This window comes from Scyliorhinus torazame, chromosome 12 (assembly GCF_047496885.1).
Source record: "Scyliorhinus torazame isolate Kashiwa2021f chromosome 12, sScyTor2.1, whole genome shotgun sequence".
Taxonomy (NCBI): domain Eukaryota; kingdom Metazoa; phylum Chordata; class Chondrichthyes; order Carcharhiniformes; family Scyliorhinidae; genus Scyliorhinus; species Scyliorhinus torazame.
In genome coordinates this window covers 202185830-202205456 of record NC_092718.1, presented here as the reverse complement: position 1 = coordinate 202205456, position 19627 = coordinate 202185830, and the positions used below count along the sequence as shown (strand labels likewise).

Sequence of the window (19627 nt, the reverse complement as noted above, 5' to 3'; positions counted from 1 at the left end):
GGTGCAGCAGGCGGTAAAGAAGGCGAATGGTATGTTGGCCTTCATTGCAAGAGGTTTTGAGTATAGAAGCAGGGATGTGTTGCTGCAATTGTACAGGGCCTTGGTGAAGCCACACTTGGAGTATTGTGTGCAGTATTGGTCTCCTTCTCCGAGGAAGGATGTTCTTGCTCTCGAAGGAGTGCAGCAAAGGTTTACCAGACTGATTCCAGGGATGGCGGGACTATCATATGAGGAGAGCTTGACGAGGCTGGGATTGTTCTCGCTGGAGTTCAGATGAATGAGGGGGGATCTCATAGAGACTTACAAATTTCTAACAGGATTAGACAGGGAAGATGTTACCAGTGATGGGTGTGTCCAGAACCAGGGGTCACAATCTGAGGATTGAGGGTAAACCATTTCGGACAGAGATAAGGAGACATTTCTTCTCACAAAGAGTAGTGAGCCTGTGGAATTCATTACCACAGGAAGTAGTTGCTGCTAAAACTGAATATATTCAAGAGGCGGCTGGATATAGCCCTTGGGGAGAATGGGATCAAAGGCTATGGGGAGAAAGCAGGATTAGACTATTGAGTTGGATGATCAGCCATGATCATGATGAATGGAGGAGCAGGCTCGAAGGGCCAAAAGGCCTCCTCCTGCTCCTATCTTCTATGTATCTATGTACATCCAAGCACACTTCTTAACCTCATAACCTCGGTAACCTTGTCAAAAAATTCAGCTAGGTTAGTTCAGTGTGACTATATACCCAATACCGGCTCCCTCTGATCAATTCATATTTGTCCAAGTGATAATAGTGATCAGAGAACATCAATTCAGAATCTTCCTCAAAGGAGAGAAGCCAGAAATGTTTTTTGTTCTCCTTTAATTGGCTGCTGAGGCATGGGATGCCCTAATAGAAACAGTTTGTGGTAGTCGGTATTAGGGGTATTACGGTATCCTGAATAATGCTGTAAGACCATTGGTGTGGGAGGTACCTGAGCCTGCCTGCTGGTTCCGCCCACTAAGGCAGAGTATAAGAGCCTGTGTCTCCCCAGCAGCCGCATTCTGTACCTGCGCTGCTGGGGGAAACATCTAGTGCAATAAAGCCTTCCATTGTCTCCAATCTCGTCTCAGGAGTTATTGATTGAGCATCACAGTTGTGGAAGAATATTCATTGATGCTTTTAAAACGGAAGTGGAGAAGTAGCTGAAGATTTAAGGTACGGAGCAGATATTAAGTGACTAGTTATTCTGGAGAGCCGTCCATGTGTGCGATGTGTAACCAGCCAATCTGCTTTCAGAGCAGTTGTGTGCGGGAGGAATGTTGGCCGGGGGAACCTCCGGTGATGTCATATAAGCGGAGGTCGTGCTTGGGGAAGCTCCTACCCGAAGTTTTCAATCTTATAGCCCATTCCCAGGGGCGATTTCTTTTGATTTTTATACAAATTGGTTTTGGAAGACTACATAGGGGTGCGATGTCCAAAGGCCCAGAAGAAGAGCAGCAGAAAGAAAGGGGCGGCCGATAATTCGATGTTCCAGGCGGAAAAAAATATGGTGGGGGAAGGAGCAGAATGTGGCTCCGCTCATCTCACGGCAGATTCTTTGATTGGAGTGATGTCTAGTGAATTTGAAAGGTTGTTCACCAAACATATAGAGGTTATGCAAAGAGAAATGATGGCTAAAAACGTGGGTGGAGGAGGCGATGGCTCCGGTAAAGATGGCTGTATCGAAAAATGCGGCTGAGATAAGAGAGCAAGGAGATAATTGAAAGGGATGGAGGAGGCTATGTCACAGCACAGTGACCAGATTACCTCGATGGACAAGGAGTTGCTGAGAGAGGCGGAGTCAAATATAGGACTCGAGTAAGGTGAAGAATCTGGATAACGGGTCAAGGAGGCAGAATCTTTGGACCGTGGGTCTGCTGGACGGGGTGGAGGACCCGAGGCCGACCGAATACTTGGCAAAGCTGCTGGCGGAATTGATGGGGGAGGGAGAAGGACCCTCCTGATATGAGCTGACAGGGAACATTGGTCGCTAAGGACGAAGCTGAAAGCGAATGAGCCGCCAAGAGCAGGATTATAAAGACAATATTACAGAGGGGAAGGCGAAAGGGGAGACTAGGCCCCCCTCCGTGCTTTCCTATTATTGAGCGGCAATTGCTGAGAAGGTGAGAGGATGGTGTAAGGAAGGGAAGGCTCTGTGGTTAAGGATGGAGGCGGGTTCTTGTAGGGGGTCAGGGTTGCGGGCGTTGGCAACGGCACGCTCCTAATGACCCCAGGAAAGTATTTGGGGAGTCAGGTGGTGGTGACCACGTTAAGGATTTGGATACAGTTTAGACTACACTGTAAATTGAAGGCTGGGGCAGGAGGGGATGCCGATTAAGAGGAATCACATGTTCAGGCCAGGAAGGATGGATGTGAGGTTTGGGTGGTTGGGAGGAGAAGGATATCAGTGAAATAAAGGATTTGTTTCTTGGGGGACGATTTGCGAGTCTAGAAGAGTTGGGAGAGAAATATGGATGAACACAGAGAGAGGGTTTAGATATATCCAGGTACGGGGCTTTGCAAGGAAAGTGTTCCCGACCTTCCCGGTAGTGCTGGCTCCTTCATTATTGGAGGAAGTGTTGTCAGCAGGAGGACTGGAGAAGGGGGTCATCTCGGCGATTTACGGGAGGATCCTGGAGGAGGACGGAGTGTCCATTGAAGGGATTAAAATGAAATGGGAACAGGAGCTGGGGATGGTGCTTGAAGAGGGACTGTGGTGTTAACGAGAAAATAAAATGTATATTAATAAAAAGATGTTTTAGGTTAAAAACAGCACATGGGGAGTGGAAAACCTGTAGGCAAAGGGTTAAATTGTTAGAACAGCCAGAAACCTTAAGAAAACCTGCACTCAGGATAATTTAATCAGCTTACAGGACTTTATAATAATGGGGAACCCACGTCACAAGACTATGGCCCAGCTTGTCTGCAGGAGATTCATTGTTCTACCCAGAACAGGGAATGCAAACCCATTAACGCCTCATCAAGGACGAACGGCATTATTTCACGTTAAGGGGAACATTCTGAACATGATCTGGTAACTTGTCAAACCCATTGTATGAGTAAATTGGTTCCCATTAAGGGGTTCAAGAAACATCTCTACCGATACATAGTGATCAGATTGTATTGTGTGAAATTGATCGATGACGTCAATGCTCTTTTTCTTTTTAAATTTTTTAAAAGAATACCCAATTAATTTTTTTCCCAATTAGGGGCAATTTAGCATGGCCAATTCACCCACCCTGCACATTTTTGGGTTGTTGCGGGGGGGGGGGGGGGGGGGTGAAACCCATGTAAACACTGGGAGAATGTGCAAACTCCACACGGACAGTGACCCAGAGCCGGGATTGAACCTGGGACCTTGGTGCTGTGAGGCAGCAATGCTAACCACTGCATCACCGTGCTGCCCAGATGTCAATGCTTATCTGTAACTGAGCGAACTTACAATATATATGCATGAAATCCCTGTAAAAATCATAACAGGGGCAGCACGGTGGTGCAGTGGTTAGCACTCCTGCCTCACGGCGTCGAGGTCCCAGTTCGATCCCAGCTCTGTGTCACTGTCCGTGTGGAGATTGCACATTCTCCCCATGTTTGTGTGGGTCTCACCCCCACAACCCAAAGATGTGCAGGGTAGGTGGATTGGCCACCCTAAATTGCCCCATTATTGGAAAAAATGAATTGGGTACTCTTTTTAAAAAATAAATAAATAAAATAAATCCGAACAGACTCGTGCTAGCTGAAGGCAGCAGCATCTTCTGGTTCTCCTGTTGTGCACACGCCATTTTTCGAATAAACAAAAGTTTTACCAACACCACACGGTTGCAATTAGACTCTTGAGCATTTCTTCCCTCCAACATGTGGTATGAGGTGCTAAGGAGGGTGAATACCTCGACCTCTTGTGCGAGGCGGGGCTGATATAGCTGAAGGTAGTGTCTAGGGCTCACCTCACTAAATCAAGAATGAGCCGGCTGTTTGTGGGGGTAGAGGATACCTGTCAGTGATGTGAGAGGGGCCCTGCAAATCATGTTCACATGTTTTGGTCCTGTCCGAAACTAGAAAATGTTTGGAGGTCGGTATTCGGGACAATTTCAGGATTCCTACCTGTGGATGTGAAGCCCGGCCCCCTGGAAGCCATATTTGGGGTTTTAGACCAGCTCAAGCTGCAGGCGGGCACGGGGGCAAATGTCTTAGCCTTCGCCTTGTTCATCGCTTGAAGGTGGACTTTGATAGGGTGGCTGTCAGCCTCTCCGCCCTGTGCCTCGGCGTGGTGGAGGGAATCTACTGGAGTTTCTGACTCTAGAGAAGGTAAAGTTCGAACTGAGGGGGATAAAGGAGGTGTTCTACAATTGCTGGGGTTTGGTTATTATGCATTTTCAGGAATTGGTTACCATTGACTATTGAAGAGGGGGGGAGGGGACGTCTTGTTTGTTTGGGGATTGCTTGGGCCTGTTTGGGTGTTGTATTATGAAAATATTGAAAATTTGTTGAATAAAAATACTTTGAAAAAAAAAAAAAATGGAATGGTGGCTGGGACACTTCGAGAACTCATTGGTTTTGCTGTGTCCCAAGGTGACAGTGGACGAGCAGAGTTTGGATCTTCTACTCCCCTATTGCATTCGAGCGCTTCAGCAGTGCAATTCCTGGACACATGTAGAAATATTGCAGGCGGTGGCTGCTCTCGTCTATAACAATGGACCACGGTGTCAGAAGGTGCGTCTGTTTTTTTATTTGTTTAAGAGCAATGCTATGTTGCAGACCTTTGCTGCTAATTTAGACAGTGTAGGGTAGAACCATGCAGACCAGCTGAATAGCAGGTTCAATTCCTGACCTGTGTTAAGTGACTCAACGAGGGGCAATGAGGAGAAATGATCCTGAACAGTGAGTTGTCAGTATCTGGAATGTCCTGCCTGAAAGGTAAGAGGAGGCAGATTAAGTAGCAATATTTAAAAGAGAATTGGATATATAATTAAAAAGGAAAACAAATTGCAGAGTTATGAGCAGGGTTGGGGGGGGAGGGGGTGCGGTGGTGTAGAGGGTGTTGGCAACATGAATCAGGTGGCTCTTTCAGAGATATAGCACAGTCACTTTTGGGCCGAATGGCTTCCTGCTGTGCTGTATGATTCTTTGAATATATTAGGGCAAAGGGAGAAATTTGACAAAATATTAAGAAAAATTTGGTTGCTGAGATTTTGGCTTACCTGGTCATGTTAATAATGAATATTGTTGTGCTCCCGTTCAGTTCAGTTTTTCTATGTTACCATGGAAATGGAAGAAGAAACTGCGAGTGCTGAAAATGCTGGAAATACGCAGCAGATCTGTCAACATCTGGGGGGAAAGAAAAAGTCAGGTTAATGTTTTGGGAGGAGAAATCATGATGTGGTCGTGCCATATGAAGTGAAGTGGGGTGGAACCTCCATCCTCTCCTAAATTTCAATGGTGACGCTGTTCCAAATCCTGGGGATGTTGTTGCTCGGCTGAAAAAGGACAGGTTCCTGAGCCTCGAGCCCTGTGAAGGTAGCAGAAACCCAGAGCAAGATCGCTTGAGGCCTTTTGGCTAAGATCAAGCATCAGATCAAGCCCAAGATGAGGTGCAGGGCCTTTTCCTGTCAGCTTGGATCTTGTATGTCTCTCTTGTGGAGACCATGAATTGGCTTGAATTTGAGTTTTTTTTGGAGTAAACAATGTGATGGGATTAAGGGTTTGCCCTGTCTACTCTGCACAATGGTTTTGTAACTCTAATTTTTTTTTTAAAAAGCCACCATTTCATTTATTTCTCATTGTAAGTCAGCATGAATAATATTTACATTCTTGTCTGATATTCAGTCGATGTGGACACTTGAGGAGTTTCTGGGTTAAATAAGAAAACAGGAAAAGATCTCGGTACCAGGTTTGAGAAGGTCCACGACACGTCTCCATTCTCCATACTGGGTGCATCCTTTAAATGCTGGCTTTGTAACTCTAATGATGGGATAAAAACATTTATTTAAAAAAAAAGAAACCCGAGCAACATTCTTGAGATGGGAAACATTAGGACCGGGTCAATAGGAGTTTAAAAAAAAAAATTTCCCTTTAAGACACGGGCCTGTTGAGAAATGATGTTATACTGGGGCTTTCAACAGGCATCCTGTAGTTGGACCTCGCAAAAGGTAATCCTGATGGCGCTCACCGAGATGTCTAGCTGTTCTGGACACCCTTCCAAAACTGCTGCCAAGGCACGAGGAGGGACAGGCGAAGAAATGAAATGAAATGAAAATCGCTTATTGTACCAAGTAGGTTTCAAATGAAGTTACTGTGAAAAGCCCTAGTCACCACATTCCAGCACCTGTTAGGGGAGGCTGGTACAGGAATTGAACCGTGTTGCTGGCCTGCCTTGGTCTGCTTTAAAAGCTAGCGATTTAGCCCAGTGTGCTAAACCAGCCCCTAAGCACTCATATTTGAAATTTAGATTATCAGTATATCTATTAACTAAGTGGGAACTTAGGGGACTGGGATGCCTCAAATTGTGCCATGAATTTTGGCACAGTTCCTTGTCTCGTACTCCTCGGGGCACATCTTTTCTACATAGCTATCTGGCTAAAATATCAACCTGCCCTTTCACATTGCAAATGTTGACAGGCCTGGTGCCTATTTCCTGCATTTCCGGTTTTATGTCTCAGCATGGTGGCACAGTGGTTAGCACTGCTGCCTCGCAACGCCAGTGACGCGGGTTCGATTCCGGCCTTGGGTAAATGTCTGTGTGGAGTTTGAACGTTCACCCTGTGTCTGCTTGGGTTTCCTCCGAGTGCTCTGGTTTCCTCCCACAGTACAAAGATATGCAGATAAGGTGAATTGGCCATGGTAAATTGTCCCTTCGTGTCCAAAGATGTGCAGGTTAGGTAGAGTTGCGAGGATAGGGTGGGGGAGTGGACCTAGGTAGGATGCTCTTTCAGAGCATCGATGCAAACCCGATGGACCGAATGGCCTCCTGCTGCACTGTATGGATTCTATGGAATTAATGTTGAATCATGAAACTCCTCCTTTGGTTTGAAGTACCTTTATTTCTGTCCTTTAATACAGCGCTGAGAGGATTGAAGGTCTGTAACTTGATTCAATTAAGGGTACTGACCGATTTGAGACTTGTTTTCTATTTTGTATTTTCTTCCAGTTCCTTCCAGACCTGCTGGGGAAAAAAGGAATCTTACTGCAGCTTAGTGCACCGACACAGCCAGATGTGGATCTGCGGAGGGCTGCTGTATACTGCATGGCCAATCTTTGCCTTGGGTAGACTTTCAAATCTTAAGTAATTTGGCACATGCTAATTTGTAACGTAGCGAATATTGAACCCTTAAATCACCCATTTTCCTTGCTAGCCTGTGCTATTTTAGTCAAAGGGAAGGAGGGTCAGAATTTAGAGGAGTTCTTCTCCAATCATCGAAGCAGCTCCGTGGTTGGCTGACAGAAGATGAATTTGTAGCAGCATTAAATAGTCTGTTTATCTCAGATGCGTTGTTCTGTCCTATTCAAGTGCAACTTCCCATCTAGTGGTCAAGCTGTAGAATTGTTTGACAACAAAATGATGCTGGTTTTGTACTTTCCTGGCACGCTGGTGCAATTTTATATTTCTTGTTTAATTATTAATTCCCATTATCTGGACATTGCTGGCAAGGCCAGCATTTATTACCAGTCCCCGTTTGCCCCCGAGAAAGTAGTGGTGAGTTATCTTCTTGAACTGCTGCAGTCCAGCCGATGATTCTTCCACAGTGCTGCTTGGGAGGGAATTTCAAGATTTTGACCCAGTGGTGATGAAAGAACGATGATACATTTCCAAGTAAGGATGATGTGTTACGTGGAGGGAATCTTGGAGAAGTGATGGTGTTCCTATGTGCCTGCTGCTCTTTTTCTTCAAAGTGGTGGAGATCAGGTGTTGTGGAGGTACTGCTAAAGAAGCCTTGGTGTGTTGCTGCAGTGCATCTTGTAGATGCTGCACACCGCTACCAGCTTGAGACATTGATGGAAGTAGGTTCACCAGTATGCTTTGTGTTGATAGGGATTAGAAGAGCCACTCACTACAATCAATATTGATCATCATTCCTTAAACGTTTAGTTCAATTTATCCGTGTAGTGGGATGAAGACCAGGCAGATAGTTTTGTGATATATTCCAATCCCCTGCCACCACCTGATACACAGTAGAAATACCTTTCAAGGTTGAGAAAACATTGGGCCTTGGGTGTTAATGACAGCTGGCCGTAGCAAATTTGGCAGAATTATCTCTGCTGTCATTGTGAGCTGCCTTGGAAATAGGAGCAGGAATAGGCCATTTGGCCCATTGAGCCTACTCCGCCATTCAACAAGATCATGACTGAAATTCTACCTCAACATCATTTTCTAGCACCATCCCCATATCCCTTGATGTGTAGAAATGTATCGACCTCCGTCCTGAACATACTCAATGGCAGGGTCTCCAGAGCTCTCTGGGGTAGAGAATTCGAAAGCTGCACCAGCATCTTGAGTGAAACCATTGTTCCTCATCTCAGTCCTAAATGGCCTAACCCCTATGCTGAGACTGTGTCCCCTGGTTCTCGACTCCCAGTCGGGGGAAACATCATTTCTCCATCTACTTTGTCAAGCTCCTGTAAGAATTTTGTATGCTTCAATGAGATCACCTCATATTCTTCTGAATTCTAGAGTATACAGGCCCAGTCTCCTCTAGCTCTGTTCTTAGGATGATTCCGCCATCCCAGGAGTCAGTCTGGAGAACCTTTGTTGCATTCCCTTTATGGCAAATACACCTGATGCATAGGTTTTGAGCAGCAAGAGCATAATATCGAAACCATTCTACTTTAGGAAGAGAGGAATAAATTCACACTGAATTATGTGTGCTATAAACTGAACATGTATATCCATGATATATGGCAACTGTTAATGCACTTAATGCACTAATAGTCTTCATGAATTGCTTCCATTTCTTGCCAATAGTATACCTGGACAGCCTTACATGGAGGAACAGTACAAAACCGTGTCTCTGCAGACCTTTCTCGTTGTGATGAGGAACCCAAAGTCTCCTGAGGTCGATGATGTTACGGTTTGTAAGGTATGCCAGTGGGCATCTTGAGGGCACTGTTACACTTTTAAAAAAATTTAGAGTATCCAATTCATTTTTTCCAATTAAGGGGCAATTTAGCGTGGCCAATCCACCTACCCTGCACATCTTTGGGTTGTGGAGGCGAAACCCACACAAACATGGGGAGAATGTGCAAACTCCAAACAGACAGTGACCCAGAGCCGGGATCGAACCTGGGACCTCGGCGCCGTGTGATTGCAGGGCTAACCCACTGCGGCACCATGCTGCCCACCTACATTTATTTTTAATTAAAATTGAGTTTGGCTCCTGTCGCTAAATCCCCAATTTCTGGGAGATGTATTTGAGCAGCCAGGGTAACCTGTCTTCTTGCCTTCCCTTCCTTCCTGGAAGGGAAGTGCCTGGCCTCCACTTAATGCCTCAGCATGACAGCAGTATTGCAGGGGTTAAATCCTGTTCCGGAGACTTGAGCACAGATTTCAAGCTGGCACCCCCAGTCCTGAGGAGGTGCAGCACTGTTGGAACTGCCGCCTTTCTGATGAACCATTAACTGAGGCCTTGACTGCGCTCTCGGGTGAAAGCAAAAGGTTTCATGGTGTGATTCAAAGAAGAGCAAAAGGGTTCCCCAGGCCAACATTTATCCCTCAACCAACAAGTAGAACAGATGACCTGCTCATCGTTTGATTGCTGTTTGTGGGATTTTGCTGCGCTCCTATGGCTGTTGTGTTTCCTACATTACGACGGTAAGTAGATTTCAAAAATACTTTCAGTTGCAAAGTGTTTTGAGCTGTCCTGAGGTTGTGAAAGGGACTCTATTTATATATGTCTTATACTTATGACATTTGTGAACTCTCCATGTGGGAAATCATAGGCATGAGCCAGCAATGAGTGTGAAAGCTCCTGTCTGTGCCCTCAAAACGTTCACAATTTAATGGCAAGAAGCACAGCTCGTGGTGCCCAGATTATGATTCATAATTGGGGACAGCCTGCTTTATTACATGGGTGTTGCTAGCTGTGAGCTTCCAGTCTCAGGCAAATATCACAGCAGAAATGGTTAAGCTTCTTGACATAATTTAAGAAATGATACAAAAATCATATTATTTGTTAACCTCCTGCTTTCTTAGCAGCCTCTCAGTGCCGCCACCTGCCTGTAGACCACTGAGACGGACCATGTAGCTGACAGTTTAGAGGTGGTTAGACCTTGGTCCCAGCGGGGATCTCCGATTTGCTGCCTCAACAGACAACTCCTTTGTTTTGTATTCACTCCGAATTAGGTCACAATGTTTCTGTTCCCATAGATTGAGGGAAGTGCCCATGAGGTGATGAAAGGCCTCTAGTCTACGATAATGTTTCAAAGCGTATCATGTGGCTGCTGATATGCACAAGGACTTGAACAACAGAATTTGTTATTAAACAAAGTTATGCTGTATGGGTTGACAGAAAAAGTAACGTTTCTGAGGACTGAGCAAGACCATACAAGTCATAAAGGTCAAGACTGGGCTAAGTTGTTTCACACAGGTATTGAGCAGCTTGTTGAGCAGAATTACGTTTGAGAGGCAATCCCTGCCATCAATCTCTTACGCACACATGCCAAATTTTGACAACACTTATGAAGGGCAGCTCAGTGGAGCTCCAACAAAGGCTTGGCTGATTAATACTTTAGAATATAAGAGGCATCAAGGTGGAGAAAGCCCAAAGAGAGTGAATGTGTCTCACACAGAGAATAGAAACGTGGAAGAAACTAAGGTACCTGGTACCAATTGAGCTGCAAAGAGTCTGTGCTTTCTGGGGAGGAGCAGAGAAAGGGAATTTTAGCAGAGTTTTAAAAAAAAAAAAAAAAAAAAAATTTTTATTAAAGGTTTTCATAAAATATCAATAACAAAATGAGAAAGAAAAAAGAACCCAACAGGGTTAAGTACAAAACACAATCTAAAAAAGCAACCCCCCCAAACCCCTCCCCCCCTGTACATAAATAATAAATAAACATTAACACCCCGACTTAACACAACTGTGTAAATAACATAAACAAAAATAAAGTAAACGCCCCCCCCCCCTCCCGAGCTGCTGCTGTCTATCGTTCTGCCAGAAAGTCTAAAAACGGTTGCCACCGCCTAAAGAACCCTTGTACCGACCCTCTCAAGGCAAATTTCACCCTCTCCATTTAATGAACTGCGCCATATCGCTGATCCAGAATTCCACGCTTGGGGGCCTCGCATCTTTCCACTGAATGAAAATCCTTCGCCGGGCTACCAGGGACGCAAAGGCCAGAATTCCGGCCTCTTTCACCTCCTGCACTCCCGGCTCCTCTGCCACCCCAAATATTGCGAGCCCCCAGCCCGGTCTGACCCTGTATCCTACCACCCTCGACACCGTCCTCGCTACGCCCTTCCAAAATTCCTCCAGCGCTGGGCATGCCCAGAACATATGGGTGTGATTTGCTGGACTCCCTGAGCACCTAACACACCTGTCCTCACCCCCAAAGAACCTGCTCATCCTTGTCCCGGTCATGTGTGCCCTGTGCAACACCTTAAACTGTATGAGGCTGAGCCTCGCGCACGAAGAGGAAGAATTCACCCTCCCTAGGGCATCTGCCCATGTCCCCTCTTCGATCTCCTCTCCCAAATCCTCCTCCCACTTACCTTTCAACTCCACTACTGAGGCCTCCTCCTCCTCCTGCATCACCTGGTAAGTTTCCGAGATCTTCCCCACTCCCACCCACCCCCGAATTTTAGCAGAGTTGATGATGGCCTTTAGTAATCCCAGTATTCTTCACAAACTTAGCAGAGTTGACTATGGTTGGAATTCTCTGGCTGTTTGCTGGTGGCGGGATTGTTTAGTGCACCCCCACCCATGGGTTTCCCGGGAGCATGGGGTGGCTTCACTGGGAAATCCCATTGATAGCGGTGGGAGTAGAGAATCCCGCCGCCAACGAATGGCGCGCTGCGTCCTGCCGCCGAGAAACACTAGGCTGGGCAGCTAGAGAATCTAGCCCAATGGCCATTAGTAATAGCAGTATTCACCACAAGCTTTGTGATCTGAATGTCCAGTGTACAATAAGGAAATTTATAATGATAAAAATAGAGTCTCCGGTTTACTTGATTTTACCTTCTGAAAAAGAGTAGTGGTTATGTACGTTTGTGTCAGCCTGATGCTTTCCTTGCCCAATGACCACAATATATGCATTTTCCAAGAGGGACCATTGGAGAGCGATCAGGAGATGGAAACATTTATTTTTTGTTGCCCCCCCCCATTCCGGTTTGTGTTATCCTGCATCCAACGAGCCACTGAAGGGATCCTGAAAGGACTTCTATCGTGACTTTTTAAGCAGAAAATGTTTGTGAATTTGACTCATGGATTTGTTTTCTTCTGCAAGCCTTGGGTCTCTGACATTTCTTGGAGATTTGTGGCTTGGTGATTTTCGCTGTTATTTGTGGCTTGGTGATTTTCGCTATTATTTTTCACTCCTCTCAATGGACTGATGCCTGGCTTCTCTCAATAACATAGCTAAGATTTGAAATGTAGCTCTGTTGGAACTGACTATATGTTTCCCAGCGCCCTGGCACTTTGTGTGTTAGTGCTCCACTGTACTCCACTTCTCGTGTCTATGTGAAGATTCTGAATCCTTCATATTCTTTGGTTGACAAATTATTTGCTTGTAATTCTTGTTTCAGTTGTTGCAAAATGCATTGAAAGGCATCCATTCCATTCTGAATGCAGGGAGAATTAATCTGACTCAAACCGATCAACTGGGGACTCTCCTGGCAGCTTTAAAGGTAAATAGATGTAAATTAACAGCAGTATAATTTTGTTGACATGATTGAACAACTTCTTTGTCAACAGAGAAGATAAATCTAGAGAAGAACCATTGCTGGCCAGTACTTATCCACGAACCGTGCCCTTTGTTTAATGCCATGATTTAAATGAGAACCATGTATCCATAGTGGAGTGGCATGTTGGAGTGACTCAGGGCAAGATGCATCCCTGCCGTCTGTCTGCTTGGAAGTGTTGGAGGGTGCAGTCTCCTGGGAGATTGTGAACATAGAGCTATCCATCTTACCTTTAAACTCTGTTGAATGTTAGCAAAATGAAGTTTAGCTTGATGTGCACTGCACGGTTACTGTATCTCCTAAGCAAGCATCTTATTTCTCTTGTGTTTATTTCTTCCCAGACATACATGTTCTATGGTTTTCCAGGTGTGAACATTGAAGTTCCTGTTGTTCTTTATCCAGCTCCTCTGCCCCAGTATGAAGGTAGCTCACCCACAAAGGAGCAAACAGGAGGCACGACAAACTCTTCAAAGCAAGTGGGGGTAATAACATATTCTCAATGATATGATTAAGGATGAAAGATTACGCACTTTTTAAAATCTTTGTTGGTCTGGGCAAGTGGTGCCTGCTACACTGGAGCTCCATGTTGTAAAGCAGCAACACATGAAGAGTGATAATTTTAGCTGCAGGTAATGGTGTATAATGGATGATGTTGAATTGTTTACCTATTGCAGACACATGCCAATTTTCTCTTCCCTTTCCTTCAGTGGAGAGGAGAATTCGTTGCCATGTGTAATAGATGGTTAAAATTATATCATCCTTTTTGCACCAACATTGATGGTTAAAATTACAGCCAAAGTATTTAACTGATGTCTTGAACCACAAGATGAAGCCTGAGACATGGAAAAAAGATTGGTCAATCACCTTGGTGCTGACTATATGATATCACTGTGTACAAAATGGCTGCCGCTGTGTGTCTACACTGTCAGGCACTGCACTTCAAAATCATGGGTTGTACACAAAGCACTCTTGAGGTTTCTCTGAGAAACGTTGGTACGGTGTTACATAGAAATCAGTGTTTCTTTTTCTCATGTGTGGCATTTCCTGGCCCGGGGAGTGTTTTGTGGAATCTGTGGGGGAATGATGTCTTTTGAGTATCATAGTGCCCCTGAATGGAGAGTAGCATCCCAGAGCTTAAACCTGCAATTTTATTTGTCGTATAAAATAGCAACATTATACCGTAGAGTACAGAAAGCTCCCCTCTCGCAAGAACCTGCCTAAGCAACACCCTACTCTACGCTACCCTAACACCACCCCCCCCCCCCGCTGGCGATTAATTCTCCGCGAAGAAGTCAACGAATGGCTGCCACCTCCGGGCGAACCCTGACAGCGATCCTCTCAAGGCAAACTTAATTTTCTCCAGCCCGAGAAAGCTCGCCATGTCCGAAAGCCATACTTCAGACTTCAGGGGCTTTGAGCCCCTTCATGCCAACAGTATTCGTTGCTGGGCTACCAGGAAAGCAAAGGCCAAGACGTCGGCCTCTTTCTCCTCCTGGACTCCTGGGTCCTCCGAAACCCCAAAGATTGCCACCTCAGGACTCATTGTCACCCTAGTTTTCAATACCTGGGACATGACGTCTGCGAATCCCTGCCAGTACCCCCTTAGTTTAGGACACGCCCAGAACATGTGTACATGATTCGCTGGTCCTCCAGCACATCTAGCACATTTGTCCTCCAGCCCAAAAAATTTGCTCATCTGGGCCACTGTCATGTGGGCCCAATGTACGTCCTTGAACTGGATCAGACTGAGCCTGGCGCATGTTGCGGTCGTGTTTACTCTACTCAAAGCTTCTGCCCATATGCCGTCCTCTATCTCTTCACCCCCCCGATCTCCTCCACCCACTTAAACTTCAGTTCTTCAGTCTGTGCCTCCTCTGCTCCCATTAGTACTTTATAAATGTCGGAGACTCTCCCCTCTCCCACCTCTCCTCTGGAAACTACCCTGTCCTGGATCCCCCTTGGTGGGAAGTGTGGGAAGGATGGTACCAATCTGTGTATGAAATCCCGCACATGCAAGTACCTGAAATCATTCCCTCTCGCCAGCCCGAACTTCTCCTCCAACACCCTCATGCTCGGGAAGCTCCCTTCCAGGAACAGATCGCCCATCCTCGCAATCCCCGCCCTCCGCCATAATTGGAACCCACCGTCCATATTCCCCGGGGCAAATCGGTGGTTACCGCAGATTGGGGACCAAACCGATGCTCTCACTTCCCCTATGTGCCTCCTTCATTGGCCCCAGATCCGTAGAGCCGCCACCACTATAGGGCTGGTGGAGTATCGTGCCGGCAGGAGTGGCAGAGGCGCCGTAACCAAGGCTGCCAAACTGGTGCCCCTGCACTAGTTAAATGAACACCACCCACCTGGCTTCCGTTGACTAGCCCACCCAACTACCCTGGTGGCTCTCAACTCCGCGCCAGCGAGTCTCCCACCTATTGTTCCTTGGCTCCCCTCCCCCCGGCCCATCCACACCACTTCCCCAAATCAGCCCTGCTTGAACAAATACTCTAAACCGGACAGAGACAGCCTCAACAATAGTGCATGAAAAAACATGCAGGCATCTCTCAGAAACAAGAGAGAAAGAATTAAAAGTTCCAACACGAGTCCAAGAGTCCTCAGCTCGGGACCAGCCCTTGCCTCTTTCCAAAGTCCATTGCCTCCTTGGGTTCCTCGAAATAATGGTGTTGGCCCTCATGCGTAACCCACAGTCGCGCCGGATAGAGCAGCCCAAATTTCACCTTCTTATATAAAATCTCTTTAACTTGCCTGTAGCCTGCCCTCCTTCCGGCCACCTCTGCGGTCAGGTCTTGGTAAACGCGCAGGGTGCTATTTCCCCACTTGCAGCTCCGTGTGCTCTTGGCCCATTGAAGAACCCGCTCCTTATCCAAGAACTTGGGGAACCTGACCACCATCACGCGTGAGTGACCCCTCGCCATGGTTGCCTCACCTCTCTATGTGCCCTGTCCACCTCCGGCGGGTGAGGGAACACCTTGTTCCCCAGCAGCTTCTGGATCATATCTGCCACATACGCGGCATCATACAGCCCCTCGGCCATCTCCGGGAGGCCAACGATTCTTAAATTCTGCCGGCGAGACCTGTTCTCCAGGTCCTCCAGTTTTTCCAGGAGCATTTTTTGTTGGGGTCGCAACATTCGAATCTCCATGTCTGCCACCGTTTGAAAGTCCGCCTGCTTCTCCAGCTCCTGGATCTTCTCAGCCTGGGCATTCAGCCTTTTCTCCATTCGGTCAAACGATTTCTGGAGCGGTTCCAAGTGATCACTTTTCAGTGCTAGGAAGTTCTCCTGCATAACCAGCTCTATTGTCGGCTGAGCTGCCGGTGCCTGGGTCTGGACATCGGCCATATTGGTTTCACTCACAGCCTCCCCTTTTCCCTTGCTTGTGCACCTCTTCAGCTGTTTGCGATCCTTCCTACTTCTTAGTTCCATACACCTCTGTATGGATTCAGTGCCTGAGTGCTATTACGTTCCAATCCAGCGCTTAAAAGCGCAAAAAAGTCGGGGGAAAAGGTCCAAAGTCCGACCGGAGCGGGAGCCACCTAGTGTGCGACTTACTCCCTCATAGCCGCCACCGGAAGTCCCCCAAACCTGCATTTTCAACCAATGTCATGTCTGGCCTGTCTTTGCTGGGGAGCAGCTTCCCCTAAACCACTGTTGATAATTTGAAAGGCCAAAGGTGGCCGCAAAGGACGCCGTTAGGACAACTACCAAGAACAGGAAGGATGAGATTGAATGGACCAAAGAGCCATCATTATCCAAACCTGCCTTTTGAGGTGAAGCACAAGTGGTCCTATCCCATATTAAGAGTATCAGTGCTCTCTACTTCAGTTTCCTTGCAGGTAGAATTAAATTGGGCCGCTTTACTTATATATCCATCAGTTTTCATGATGCAAATAGCTGGGAGGATTTTAAGCTGTCAGTTTCGATCTTGTCCCTTAGTTGTTTGATTCCTTGATGAATGAAGGATAACTGAAGTGTCTATCCGAAGATGTGTGGAGTGAAAATTGATTAAATCAGAACAGCATGTTTAAACTCACAGAAAGGAATCAATGAAGTTGTTATTGAACAACTCTGCTCCAGGGGTAATGATGGGGCTCCCCCAATGACTCAGTGGGTACGGGCATCAGCTAGTGCTCACCTGAGTGCTACAGGATGATCCCAGATCTGTGCTGAATTCGCTGATCTCGACCCAAGGCTGTTGTTGAGGGCTGGGCTAGAGGGAGGAAGAAAATCCACATGAGTTCTCAGTCAAGTTGTGGTCCAACAATAACAGCAACAAACAGAACAACAACTTATATTCATATAGGTTCTTCACATACAAAAACACCCCAAGGTGCTTCACAGGAGCATTATAAAACAAAATGTTACTCAGAGTCTCGTAAGGAGATAATCGGTCAGCTGAACAAACGCTCCGTCAGAAGTAGGTGTTAAGGAGCTCTCAAAGCAGGAGAGCAAGGTGAAGAGGTGTAGGGTGGGCATTCTAGAAATTAGGGCCTCAGCAAATAAAAACGTGGCCACCATTGGTGCAGCGATTAAAATCAGGGTGCTATAAGTTCCAGAGTAAGCCCGTAATGCTTACTGTAAGGTCTTATAAATGACGAATGGTCTCTCGGAAGATTGTTTATACCCTGGAAACCGTTTTCCAACCTTTTAAGAAAGGCAAAAAGCGCAGCTGCATTTTACATTCTGGCTGAAAAATCGTGTTCTGGTTTGGAAATATGTTTCAGGTTGGGAGATTCATCAGGCACAGAGAGTGTTGCTTTTATTAAAAAAGTTACATTTTAAATGTCCATTTCTTAAAAACAGCAGAAAAAAAAGAAATCTCGATCCAAAAACAAAAAGGAACTATCAGAGGATCAAAAGGAAGACAGGAGAGAGACAGCACAGCCAGAACCACTCCATGGACCAGAGAGTGGGGGGCAGAGCGGAGGTGACTCAACTTTCAGCCTCCTCCAGGGCCCAAAGAATTATTCGGACAAGACTGTGTCGTCTTTAGATGGAAAAGATCCCTCAAATTCCTTCTGTCCCAGCTGGAAAAAGATAAATAGCTCAGACTCTGAGTATTCAGATACTGAGGGAGGAATCCAGAGCAAACTGAGGTGAGTGTTTTTTTTTAATAAACATTTTATTGAGATATTTATGGTTTTATAACAGTAACAGCAGAAACAGTGTAAATACAATTCTAAACATAGTACAAAAGCCGCCTTCCTCTCTCACAGGTGAGGTGAGTATTTTTTGATCATGTATTTGGTAGTGATTTAAAATCTAAAACTGGGGGAGATGGTGACATTGTGGTAGTGTCATTGGACCAGTCCTCCGGAGGCCCAGGCTAATTCTCTGGCGACACGGTTTCAGATCCCACCATGGCGACTGGTGGAATTTAAATTCAGTTAATAAATCTGGAATCGAAAGCCAGTCTCTGGAATGGTGACCATGAAGCTATCATCAATTGTCGTAAAACCCCATCTGGTTCACTAATGCCCTTTAGCGAGAAAACCTGCTGTCCTTACCGTAGCTGGTCTGGCCTACATGTGACTCCAGACCCACAGTAATGTGGTTGACTCTCAACTGCCCTCTGGAATGACCTAAAAAGTACCCAGTTCAAGGGCAATTAAGGATGGACAACCAAGTGTTGGCCTTGCTGATGATGTCCCTATCCCAAGAAAGAACGGGAAAATCTAAAATGTTCCTGTATTGAATTCTCTACTCTGTGTATTCAACGTACAAATTGGCATAAAAATGGTCCTGCCCAATTAGAGCCGGATAGTGGCCTTTGTCATGGAGCTCTGATTACTGAATAGTGGTCACTGAATTTGTTGTGCCACCTTAAACTGATGAACAAAATCAATCGGACCATTTTTCAGCGTTGCTTTATTGACTAGGAGCCAAGCCCACCGAAAGCACATATCAAACAATTCACTGCATTGTACATCTGAATGCCCAGCTTGCGCTCTGTAAAGTTTCCAGTAGTCACTATCTTTAGGAGGGGAAGGGTTGTAGGGGAAAATTACAGAAGAGAGGAGGAAATAAAATAAGTGTATTCCTACGATTTTCCATTCTGATTACAGATCACTTCAAGCGAAAGTGCGTCAGGGGGCTTTGGCCAGCTTCCTTTCAACTATAAAATCACTAGAGAAGAAAGTTCTGTACGGCTACTGGTCATCATTCATTGCAGATGCCCCTGGCATTGGAGGTCCACAAGCCGTGTCCTTAATGACGATTGCTTTGAAAGATCCATCACCAAAGGTAAAGGATCTGCATGTCCTAATCATGGCCGGAATACTCCTGCCGTTGGGATTCTCTGGGCTGGATTCTCCGCAGCCCCGCGGCAAAATAGTGTTTGGCGTGGGGGTGGAGAATCGAAGTTCCCGCCCGAATCGGGCCCAGCACTGCTCTGGCGATTCTGGGACCAGAGAATCGCTCGCCCGCGAATTATGCCGCGCGGCCGGGGGGCCATTGCCAGAGACCCAGCGATACTCCAAACCCGACCGGCTGAGTTCCCGACAGCATGGAACTAATGTGGCATGGCTGGTCGGGACTCTTGCGTGGCAGTTGCGGACTCGGTGTGCGGCTGCCCTGGTGGGGGGTGGGGGATCCGGGGGCGGGGGGGGTGCTTATGGGTGGCTGGGGCAGGGATCGGGCCGGTCCGATGTAGGGGCGCAGGGCCGATCGGGGGGGACCTTGTTTCTTCGTGCTTGTCTGCGGT

At 46.5% G+C, this 19627-nt stretch overlaps 1 protein-coding gene across 3 annotated transcripts in view; it reads left to right on the top strand.

Moving 5' to 3' along the window:
- Window positions 1-19627, top strand: part of LOC140386877 (HEAT repeat-containing protein 6-like) — a 76238-nt gene that overhangs the window by 24379 nt on the left and 32232 nt on the right. The window contains exons 3-9 of one of the 3 annotated variants that reach the window (XM_072469695.1): window positions 4592-4732; window positions 7167-7282; window positions 8979-9093; window positions 12753-12854; window positions 13250-13390; window positions 17731-18020; window positions 18990-19167. In XM_072469695.1, coding sequence (XP_072325796.1) covers window positions 4592-4732; window positions 7167-7282; window positions 8979-9093; window positions 12753-12854; window positions 13250-13390; window positions 17731-18020; window positions 18990-19167 — 1083 coding nt within the window. Of the gene's footprint in view, window positions 1-4591; window positions 4733-7166; window positions 7302-8978; window positions 9094-12752; window positions 12855-13249; window positions 13391-17727; window positions 18021-18989; window positions 19168-19627 lie in introns of all 3 variants that reach the window. The other 2 variants (XM_072469694.1, XM_072469696.1) reach the window with 2 other exon arrangements.